The following is a 12,499-nucleotide window of genomic DNA, read 5'->3' on the forward strand; positions in this document are numbered from 1 at the left end:
GTATATCGAGCGGTCGGGGTGAAAGTAGTTTTGGGACGATCCTACGGTGATGAATCAATTTGTTTTAAGAGTCCTGCTTGATATAAATCTTATCTAAGTTGATTCCAATTAGAACTTCATATTAATCCACATAGATATATATATATTATGATATTATCGAAGGCTATATAAATCTGTTTTTTATGCTGGTATATCGAGCGGTCGGGGTGAAAGTAGTGAAGTAGTCCTGCTTGATATAAATCTTATCTAAGTTGATTCCAATTAGAACTTGATATTAATCCACATAGATATATATATATTATGATATTATCGAAGGCTATATAAATCTGTTTTTTATGCTGGTATATCGAGCGGTCGGGGTGAAAGTAGTTTTGGGACGATCCTACGGTGATGAATCAGTTTCTTTTAAGAGTCCTACTTGATATAAATCTTATCTAAGTTGATTCCAATTAGGGGTGAAAGTAGTCCTGCTTTATATAAATCTTATCTAAGTTGATTCCAATTAGAACTTGATATTAATCCACATAGATATATATATTATGATATTATCGAAGGCTATATAAATCTTATCTACATAAATCCAATTAGAACTACTATATAATAAATCTATAGACTTTGCATACATATATAATAAATGTCAAGAAAAACATACTCGTGGAAGTTCTCTGGAGACGAAGCAATCACATATCCGATTGCAATCGGAAACACGCTACCTGTACATGGTGGTTAATATAATTTTTTAAACCTAACGGTATACAACATACTGATCTACATTTTGTTGTACATCATGTGCAGGGACTTGGAGACGAAGCAATCACATATCCGATTGCAATCGGAAACACGCTACCTGTACATGGTGGTTAATATAATTTTTTAAACCTAACGGTATACAACATACTGATCTACATTTTGTTGTACATCATGTGCAGGGACTTACTAAAAAGTTTAAGAAAAAGAATACTGGTTATACTGGATCAACAACATTCACTTATGAGTCCTTAATGCTGACGGTCTTGCCCTTCCTTATAGCTTAGAAGGTATAAAAAAGTGTCTTATAATGTTCTGATATGGTTATGCTCTATATTGCGCCTCATTATTATTAGTAATCGTGATACAGTTAAATAAAATATGTATATTCCTGCCTAGGTTAGGTAAAGTTGAATTCAATGTGCTGATAATCCACCTCCCTTCTCCCGCACACACAAGCCACTATGAGTTTTCGAAGAGGAATCCTCTTCTTTTCGTCTTCAAGATCTTTGCTCATGGACAGAAAAATACTTAGGGTGCCATCATAACTAATTTACAACGAAAAGGATAGTCAATTTCTGATATGATATCCTTGTACAAGCTTGTAGAAGAGAATTACAGGCCACGTACGTTGCACTAATCATTTGCAGTCTAAAGTATGGGAATAGAATAGAACATGACTGTGCAGCTCTAAACATTATGCTTCACTACATGAGTATATGAATTTTACTATTTTTGAATAATTTTTGGTGGTATGAGCAAGGGCAATTATTTCGCTGTCCGAAAAAAGCAAACTGAAGCAATTGAATAGTTTAAGGAAAACCGTGAATTAACTGCCTTCCATCATTTGAGTCACTTTACAATGGAGTATGGAACTCAATCTTCGTTTATGGTTCTGTCCGCGGCTTCCTCAAACAAACGAGATGTACTTGATGCCTGCTTCTAACTAGACAGACTTTCTTCCCAAATATACGTTAGATCAGACCATAAGTTATAGTTTAAGGAAAACCGTGAATTACTGCCTTCCATCATTTGAGTCACTCTACAATGGAGTATGGAACTCAATCTTCGTTTATGGTTCTGTCCGCGGCTTCCTCAAACAAACGAGATGTACTTGATGCCTGCTTCAAACTAGACAGACTTTCTTCCCAAATATACGTTAGATCAGACCATAAGTTTAAATTGTCACCTTTCAGCTAAAGATCAGATCTGTAATAGCCAAACCGGGCTAAGATTGACTCCCGTTTTTGCAGTTGTAAGAACAAATGGAACCGAAGTCGGGCTCGAACTGTGTCTACCAGGGTGTGGCCCTAATGAAAGATAGGTTGCATGTGACTGAATTGTATAAGTATTTCTGTAAGCTACATATGAACGTTTAACTTCAGAGTGCCTGAATCTGGTATTATTTTGCTATGCACAAAGTATAGTACATGCATGTAGCTTTGGTAGAAGTTCCAGTGGATCGGAACTCTTTATATTTTAATTATACAAAGTTTTACAAGACTCCGAACCTCCCTTAATAGTTGTTCCTGATCCTAGTTGTATACCACTTTCATTTATTTGCTGCACTTTTCTTATCAATGTTTGATTATCAGCCATGGATAAGGCACCACCTGCAAGTGCATTTGATGTTTCTGTTGTCGACGCACCACCTAAATCTACCAATGAACATATTGCATCTACTCAGGTATTTGAAGTTCCTTTTTCATAGTTTGGTTATGTTTGATTCTTACATGATTTCAAACTTTTAAATTTTGTAACAAAGAAAACTCTTTTGTTAATTTGACAACGTTCTCATTTAATTTTTTATGCCGCTTTTCATGTACCTTGCATCATGCAGCAAAGAGAATTGGATTATATAAATCGAGTACGTGAGCATAAACAACGGATTATTGACCATGTGCTTGCTACCCTTGCTAAGGTATGTAACATATATACGTTCATTATATGCGGTGGTTGTTTACTGCCTTCTGATGGTTATGTTTTATCAAATATAAAATGCAGGTTTTGGAAAAACAAGGAAATGAAGGCCATCAAGTCCAATCACCTCCTGTGCAAAATGAGGTTATAGTTACTCCTCCACAATCCACTCTTAATGTTAGTCCGACCAATGCTTTTACACCCTCTCAGCCTTCTCGGCAAGTTGGCCCAACGCAATAGAAGAGAAAAAGAGCTCATAAGTGGTAGAAGCAGCAAGCGAACAAGAAGGAACTTAGAAGCAGGCCTTCAAAATATACCAGTGTCCATGTCTTCCCATATGTAAGTTTCATTTCTTTTTGTGTTTTCTATAACATTATTTTTAGTCAAAAATATTTCCGTTCCTAGCCCATTATGAATTTTTTTTCATACATGTTAGTGACACCCAAAACGAAATGGAAGTGGATGATCTTAGTGTTAGTCCGACCAATGCTTATACACCTTCTCATACTTCTCGACGCAAGTTGGCCCAACGCAATAGAAGAGAAAAAGAGCTCATAAGTGGTAGAATGAACAAGCGAACTAGAATGAACTTAGAAGCAGACCTTCATAATATTCCAGTATCAATGTCTTCATATATGTAAGTTGAATTTCATTGTGTTTTCTATAACATTGTTTTCAATAAAAAAAAAATCCATTCCTAACTCATTAGGATTTTTTTTTCCTACATGTTAATGACACCCAAAGCGAAATGGATGTGGATGATTATTTTCAGCCTCTTACAACTGGTGTCAATATGACAGAACCTGCTAATATGCACAACAATGTCCGCCATTATCTGGGAAAGATGGATGTGGAATGCTCCTCTTGTAAAGCTCTGCACTGGAAAGATGAAAGGCTAGCAAATACATCAGTCAAAAGACCTTTTTTTGGGATGTGTTGCAAACAAGGAAAAGTCAGTCTTTCTCTACTTAGTCCATTGCCTCCTGCGATTCAAGATCTATATGATGGTAGTGGCGCCAAAGCCAGTCATTTAGACAACATCTTCGTCGAAGTATAACTTGGCTAATGCATTTACCAGTCTCGATTGTCAACCGGATGACCGAATATTCAGCGGTAGCGGTCCTATTCCATTCACCGTTCATGGTGAATTACGCTATCAAATTGGATCATTACTACCAGAACCTGAGAAAGATCCGATTTATGCTCAACTATATGTTTATGACCCAGCCAGTGCCCTTGATATGCGTCATCGCCGAAATCCAGAATTGAGACGTGATGTTTTAGATATCATTCAGAGTGCACTGTCAGATTGTAATATAGTTGCTGAAAATTTTCGTCAAGCATATGATATATTGAGTGCTCGCACAGCTGAGGAAAATGATGTGGCAGCTTATCTCCATTATAATACATCTACTGACCGACGACGATACAATCTTCCTTCAGCAAATGAAATTGCAGTTGTTATACCTGGGGATGGAACTGAAATTAGAAGCACAAGGGATATCATTCTTAATTATAGATCAGGCAATGCACTGAAGCGGATTGATGAATGTAATCCCGCTTATCTACCCCTGCATTATCCTTTGTTTTTCCATCGAGGTGAGCTTGGATGGTCAACCGAAATGAAACTTTATGATGTCAATGACAACGATTCGAGGCGATTGACTCAGATGGTGTTCTATGCATATCGTTTGTTCGAACGTCATACTGAATATTCAGCAATACTCCGTGGTGGAAAATTATTTCAGGAGTTTTTGTGTGATGCTTGGGCTTCTACTGAGCAAAATCAGCTATACTATCATTATACCCACCAAAAGGATCTTCGTGCTGAAGTATACATGAGTTTGACAGATTTTGGTACGGATGCGGATCGATCGGGTTGGTCGGGTTTATTTTGCCATCATCATTCATTGGAAGTCCAAGGTACATGTATGAGATCTTTCAAGACTCGATGGCTATAACACGTTACAATAAGCATCCAGATATATTCCTTACGATGACGGCTACTCCTCACTGGCCAGAAGTGCAAGAAGCCCTTTTGGAGAACCAAAATGAGTTTGATCGACCTGATGTTCTTGCCCGTGTTTTCGAACTGAAGAGAAGAGCTTTAATGAAATTTATCAAGAAGAAAAATGTGTTTGGCCGTGAAGTAGCTCATGTGTACACTATTGAATTTCAGAAGCGTGGCCTCCCGCACATGCATGCACTCTTTTTCCTCAAGCATGAAGATAAAATTCGTACCGCAGCCCAAATTGATCGAATTATATCTACAGAATTTCCCGACCCAGATAAGGATCCCTTGCTCTTTGATACAATAAAGAGTTGTATGATCCATAGACCGTGTGGTGTTAAAAATATGAACTCACCGTGTATGGAAAATGGCAAGTGCACAAAGCATTTTCCACATGAGTTTACAGACGCGACAACCATACAAAAAGACGGTTATCCACTTTATATGTGCCGCAACACGGGACGTGTCTATATGGTGAAAGACAAAGAGGTTGACAATAGGAATGTTGTCCCATATAATCCACAATTGGTGAGGATGTTTAATTGTCACATTAATGTCGAAGTGTGTGCGGGATTGCAATGTGTTAAGTACATCCACAAGTACATCTACAAGGGCAATGACAGAACAACAATGGTGTTGGACGGCGGAAATGAGATTAAACAGTACATTGATGCCAGATATATTGGACCACCAGAAGCAGCTTGGCGGCTATTTGGGTTTTCCTTACATGAAGAGTTTCCAACTGTTGTAAGGTTATCTCTTCACTTGCCAGGTATTTAACACTTGATTAAACAATTTTCATCAATATACTATTAAGTTATACTGGAATGCCATACTATTAAGTTATGATTTGTTGTCAGGTATGCATCATGTTGTGTTCAACCCTAAGGAACCGATGGAGAATATTCTTGAGAGGGCGAAACAACAAAAGTCGAGTCTCACTTCATTCTTCGACTGTTGTGCTTCAAATCCAGATGCTCGGGCCTATACTTACCAAGAATTCCCCGAGCACTTTGTTTGGCACAAAACAGAAAAGGTATGGACTAAAAGAAGCGTGGTTATGCTATTGGCGGGGATGTATTTTGCCAAGCCCAACGAGGGAGGAGAGAGGTTTTACTTGCATCTACTATTGACCATCGTAAAGGGCCCAACATCATTTGAGGATCTTCGGAAATTTGAAGGTATTCCTCATCCAACATTCAAGGCTGCGAGTGTTGCACGTGGACTTCTTGAAGATGATGGAAGTGGATACATTGTTTAGAAGAAGCGGCGATAATGAATCTTGGATATCAGCTAAGGAGATTGTTCGGCATTATTCATTTGGAATGCAATCGGTGCAACCACATCTGTTGTGGGATAGATTCTCAATAAGTATATATGGCGACCTAACCTAGCAAATTACGAACTATCTTCAACATTCCTAATCCATCAAAAGAGCGGGTGGCCGGATATTATATTAATGCCTCCTTCATGTAGCCTATATTATATTATTAATACATAATTTTCCTGCAGGTGACAGATTACGGGTTACATCTATTGGAGCAGTTCCTCATGGAATCTAAAAACAAAACTCTAGAAGACTTTCCCCCGATGCCCCGACCACTCAAAAAATGGAACAAAGGGATTGGAAATAGACTAATTTGGGAGCAACGCCAACTCCAGTTTGATTTACAAGATGAACAAATCAACCGTAACATTGATCGTCTTAACAATGAGCAACGCCGTACATTTGATACCGTGGTTGATTCAGTCATGCAAAATGCAGGGAGAATTTTCTTCTTAAATGGAGCTGCAGGTACAGGAAAGACATTTGTGTATAATACAATTGCAGCTAAATGTCGTCATCTAGGACATATTGTGATTGCAGTTGCCTCATCTGGTATTGTGTCGCTTTTATTAGATGGTGGTAGAACAGCTCATTCAACTTTTTCTATTCCTTTTGATGTGTTGGAGAACTCTATAATGCGGCTTCAAAAGGATTAAGCTCCAAAGCGAGGTTTGTTTAAAGAAACAAAACCCGATAATTTGGGATGAAGTCTCGATCAAAGCATAGGTTTTGTATTGAAGCGGTCGACCGTTCACTCGGGATGTTTGTAACAATGAAAGACCATTGGTGGTGGAATCTTTGTTGTTCTAGGCGGTGACTTCCGACAAAATTCTGCCGATTAATACCACAAGGTGAGCGTGAGGATATTGTAGGTGCATCACTGAGAAGGTCTTTGCTCTGGAAACATATCAATGTTTTATCTTTGGTGCAAAATATGAGATTAGACAGTGACTTGCCAGAGAATGTGTTGTTCTCCAATTTCTTGATGGAGGTATTACTTAATTTCTTGAAAAAAATAATGTTTTTTGCTGACCATTTTAAATTATATACAATCACTCATCTCATATGCTCTTGAAATTTTCAGGTTGGAATGAAACCCGGAAGAAAGTGTTCAAATTGCCCGGAGATTCAAAATTGTAGCAATCTTCATGACTTGCTAAATAATGTATATCCCAATCTAAGTGAGCAAAGTATGAAGTGACCCAAATTATTTGACCGAAGCGGACTATCCTTTCAAAGACGTTAGCGATGGCGTTAGCACTATAAATGCTACGGCACTAGATATGTTTCACAGGGGAAGAAATTGTTTGCTTAGGTGTCGACAAGTTAAGTATTTGCCGGTGTTGTTGATAGTGGAAACGCAAATAGCTATCGGACGAGTACTTGAACTCACTCGATCCTTACGGGTTGCCTCCATTCAAGCTTACTCTCAAGAAGGGATGCCCGATAATGTTCTTTGAAATATAGTGCAAACGGATGGACTTTGTAACGGCACGCGCACCGATGATTGTGTGCACAAAGCCACATGTGGTGCAAGTTCTAATCTTAAGCGGAAAAGCGAGGGAATGTGCGCTTTATCCCGAGAATATCATTAACGCCCGACCAATGAAATACCATTTCAAATGACCGGGCAGCGTTTTCGATTCGATTGTCGTTTGCAATGACGATAAACAAATCACAAAGGCAAATCTGTTAAAATGCGTTGGTATTGATTTCGCGAAACCGGTATTTAGCCATAGTCAATTATATGTGGCGTTATCAAGATGCACTTCTTCAAAGCGAATCGGTGTCATCCTCCTTCACGATTCTTCAAACCACACAACTAATATCGTGTATCCCGAAGTCCTACTTTAGTTTGAGAGAAGGTGTATTTCGTAACTTTTGAGCTTTGATGTTTATTTCTCAATTTCTTTTTATACATATGGTTAGGAAATAAGGAACCCTTCATTGTATGAAAGGATTTGAATCTAGATCAGCTAACAACGAGTGTGAAGTATTGACTGGTTGTTATGTCATAACATTTTGCTAGATAGAGGAATTTGTTTTTTGGTTTCTAGACAATAATATTTTTAGATAAAAAAAATACAATATTTGATAGGATAATGACTTCTTAAATTTTCTGATAAATGAATGAATTTGATGCATATGTTTATATAACAAAGGTCATCATAATCCAAAACAATCTAAGTAGCATACACCCTCCATAAGCACTCAATATTAATTTTGTAATAGTTATTAGATTTTTGTGTTTTTTTTGCAGCTTTTAGTTTAATTAATAAAAAAATAAATAACGTTATGACTCGAGTGGCGTAGCCACGGGTTAATTTCTAGTATATATATATATATATAGACTTGGTATGCCCCAAAGCATGTGGGGAGAGAGGTCCGTGTGGCGTACATGGTCATACAAACCTCGACTAATACAAACCTGATCGATAAGCATTAGTTCTCAATTATTCTCATGGGTAGCCATGACTGAAGGTTATCCTGTTTACCTACAATTGAATCCTCGGTAAGCCCGAAAGGAGACTACGCACACATGTCTCGTGTCTTGGGAATAAATAATATGAGGGTGACACACGACCAAGTAACATGACATAACGCATTGCGCTAGGAGAAGGTATTTAGAAATTAAGTCTCATTATATCCCAACGAACCCATACAGTCAGGCTCGAACTGAGCTACATTTGTTCTAAAGTCATCAGAAACCCATATGTGTCTTTTAGTATCGTCATGAGCTGGCCCTAGTATTACACTAAGGACGTTCCTGGCATATGGTCTATATAAACCATGAAGAGAAATGGGAACTCACTCTCCCCAGTAAGCTAGATTTCCACTAACCCAAAAGAGAACATTGACTTCATGTTTGACTAGGTTGACCAAAATGACTTAGTCACTCCGTAACATTACCACTTAATTCTCAACATTATCCTCAAGAGAGAATAATTCTTCTTCTACATATTGTACATGTGCTCCGTCTTGGTTAACCAGTTTTTGTCACAATCTGACTATCCAAACAAAACTTAACTCAGACACATCATGCGATCAATTCTGTCAGGTCTGAATAATAATCTTGCACCATCTAGATTGTCACTCTGGTCTTTCGCTATACAAACATTAATTGGACGTGTTGGTTTCATACTTATGGGAAGAAAGGACTATTTTTTGGGGAAGGAGAAACTGCTCGCCCTTACAGAAAACTTCTGCTCTCCCATTTGAGTTAGATCTGGGCTACCACGAGGATATCCCTATAGGGATGAGTGTTTTGAGATGTTGGATCCGAAAATCAAAAACAAAAAGGAAGAGAGAGAATATGGGTTTGTTTTTTATTTTCGGACCGTTAGATCTCGGATCCAACGGTCTCGAAACACTCATCCCTATAGGGATATCCTCGTGGTAGACGAACTCTTTGAGTTATTGTAAGGAATAAAGAAACTGCTTGCCCATTCAAATTTGTCTGAATACGAACATGGTGAACCATATTGTATCCACATTGTTATTGTTGTAGATGCTAATAGGAACTTCGTGATCGATTATGGTGCAAAGGAATATTTGTTTGTCTTGAGACTAAATTGTTCTGTCTTTGATATGATCCATCCTCTATTAGGGAATGAAATGTGGTATTCTACCACAATGTACTCTACCCCACTCAACGTCCCCGTCCACGTTGAGAGAAAAATGTCCAAATATATCCTGGTCTTAGATTGAGTTGTGTGTGCGTTCTTTTGCACCAACGAACTATACCAGACCTTTTTTGGACCCTTCTTTTCTGAACATGCATATGCATGGCTAGCTTCTCTTGAAAAACTTGGGGTATCTATGATGAGTCACTTACTTTTAAGTCCATCACCAAGTAAGACTTTGAAATCCACTTGCGAGATATTCTTTTGTCCAGGAAAGTGTTGTAGACGCACTTGAAGACACTGACTTCAATTCATTGCATCTTGAGCCGCATACTTTGTATGCACAGTTGATGTTCATACATCATACCACTTGGTGTCCAAACAATGAATTTTTACTCCACAACTTACCACTAGTAATTACGGATTTTTTGCATTTATTGTAACAGGTAATGACTTTCCAGGACAGATCGGGGGAAAGAGTAACTCTTTTAATCACTCACAAGGACCGGATACATGAAAGGTCAAATATACTCCTAACGCGAAATAATAAATGGCCCAGTCCAACCGAAATGACCCAGTACATGTATGAACAGTGATTGTTTATACCTAAAGATAACAGTATAAACGACTGATTTTGTCTGTAGGAAGTCCCGGCGCATTTTGTCTATCAGGTATAATATGGCCATCTGTCGGGTATAATATGGCCATCTCCCTGGGTTCCCGACGGGTCTATGAAAGTTGTTAACCGCGAGCATATATCTTCCAAATACAGGCCCGCCAAACTTATTTCACTTCCCACCTAAAATAATTGAAAAATTAGAATAACAAAAAAAGAAAAATGTAGCCACTTCACTCCCTCTCTCACTCACGCTTGGTTGTAGCCACTTCACTCCCTCTCTCTTTCCCACTCCAAGAAGGTACACCCAGTCTATCAAATCTCAAAACGTCAATAATTTTACCTCCCCTCCAATTGGCCATCTAACATATGGAATTAGATTCATTATTTTTCAGAATAATTTCTGCTCATTTGTGAAGATGAGACTAGTTACACAATTTCAGTCTTGGAAATTGAAGATAAGAATTGGTACAATTATTATTTTCATTTTTTATTGCCAAAAGTTTATAATATGAGCTGGTATAAGGTTCATACCTAAATATGGTTACTTTGTTACGATAATTGTTGGTTGAAGAGGCATGCAATATTCTATTGTATTTCTTGTTATATCTGGCTTTACGATTGTTGTTTACTGGACATGTTGTTTTTTCTTTTATATATATAGGGGAGGGATCAATATACCATGGTTTATACCAAGGCCCAATTTTTCGGGATATTAGGATATATCGGAGGGGCCAAAAAAAGATATATATCGGATATATCGATATGTCGGAGAGATAAATCGTTTTTGCGGTTTTTGATGACAAGGCCTTATATATGGATATATCGGGAAATATCGGGAAATATCGGAAAATATCGGAATAAGTCGGAATATCGGAAATATCGGAACTGAAATTGTGTAATCTTTTGACAACTCACTACAGCTGTATGTATTCCTTACTTTTTTGTAATGATTTGGCCCATAAAGTGAAATTGTTGAAAAACAAGATACAGAGATGATGATTGCATCAATACATATGAGAAATATTGGATCAATACATATGAGAAATTACAAAACATATGAAAAATAGATTGCATCAATACATATGAGAAATTACAAAACATATGAGAAATAGATTGCATCAATACATAAATGAGTGACGTGGCTGCTCAGCTCGATACCATCTTCTTGAATCCTAACTGCTTCACAATATTGTACCCAAGTATATACAGAGTTAAACCCACCGTCAAGAAATTGGCGAACGTGCCTCTCATATTTTTCGGGTGGAAATTGTAACATGATTCCAATTCGAGGAGTATTTGGCAAAAATATCGCCGCCACGCAACATATCCAGGTGCAGTTCCAACAGGTACATAACTTGGATAGACTTGTCCAAATGTTGCTTCAGGTTGTGGTGGGCCATAAGGTTGTTCATGAACCCCCATCCAGTATCCATATGAAGGAGGACCACTAATAGTTTGAGGTTGTGGCGCTTGTCCAAAATTGGAACCATATGACCCACTTTCTCGGGGGTGGTGAACATGCCACTAGAACCATCATTCTCTCTTGATTGGTTGTGTGTCCCCTGAACTCATACTCATTGCTTCAAAATTAGATGAAACTGAATCAATATCAACATCATTTCGTCTAATGTGTCCTCCATGTCTTCTTTGACCAACACTTCCACGCCCTTGCTTTCATTACCTTCTTTGGGAGCTGTCATTAAGAACTTCTCTATCCGCGGTTGTTTCGGATGTAACCTCATATACATATGGGTCAAGTGGAGTTTCTTCATCGGTCTCATCATGCAATTCAACGTTTAAATTAACTCCACCTCCACCACCACCACCACTGTTGTCACCACCACCACCACTATCATCGTCGTCATCGTCGTCATCATCATCAACAGAATCAGGGTTTTGTGTCTCATCATCATCAACAGAATCAAGGTTTTGTGTCTCATCATCATCAGAGATATTTTCAGGTAAATTATCTTCTGTAAAGATAGGTGTGTCGAATTCGGGACCCAAACTAAAACTAGGTTGTGCATCACCACCTTCTTCAATTACTCTGTCGATGAGATCTTCAACATATGGGTCAGGCCTACCTGATTCAGTATCTAACACTGGCGCTAAAAGATTTTTATCAATAACCCAGTCAGCCAAGGGATCAACTTGTTCACTATCCATAAATACTTGAGTGAGGTCAATAATTTGGTCATTCTCTGCATTTTGTGCACTTTAGCTTCAAACGTAAATTATAGTGAACTTTCACC

The 12,499-nt window shown here is 38.1% G+C and overlaps 2 protein-coding genes across 2 annotated transcripts; both read left to right on the forward strand.

Annotated features, from left to right (window-relative positions):
- The first annotated feature begins 2,340 nt into the window (after window positions 1–2,340).
- On the forward strand, window positions 2,341–2,919 carry LOC147523526 (uncharacterized). The gene is made up of 3 exons (XM_086562418.1): window positions 2,341–2,434; window positions 2,588–2,668; window positions 2,752–2,919. The coding sequence occupies exons 1-3, from the start codon at window positions 2,345–2,347 to the stop codon at window positions 2,905–2,907; spliced, it is 327 nt and encodes a 108-aa protein (XP_086418544.1). The 5' UTR covers window positions 2,341–2,344; the 3' UTR covers window positions 2,908–2,919.
- Window positions 2,920–5,916: 2,997 nt separating this feature from the next.
- Window positions 5,917–6,661, forward strand: LOC147523527 (uncharacterized). The gene is made up of 2 exons (XM_086571401.1): window positions 5,917–6,012; window positions 6,191–6,661. The coding sequence occupies exons 1-2, from the start codon at window positions 5,917–5,919 to the stop codon at window positions 6,659–6,661; spliced, it is 567 nt and encodes a 188-aa protein (XP_086427527.1).
- The last annotated feature ends 5,838 nt before the right edge of the window (window positions 6,662–12,499 follow it).

The sequence above is a fragment of the Coptis chinensis genome, chromosome 1 (genome assembly GCF_015680905.1).
Source record: "Coptis chinensis isolate HL-2020 chromosome 1, ASM1568090v1, whole genome shotgun sequence".
Taxonomy (NCBI): domain Eukaryota; kingdom Viridiplantae; phylum Streptophyta; class Magnoliopsida; order Ranunculales; family Ranunculaceae; genus Coptis; species Coptis chinensis.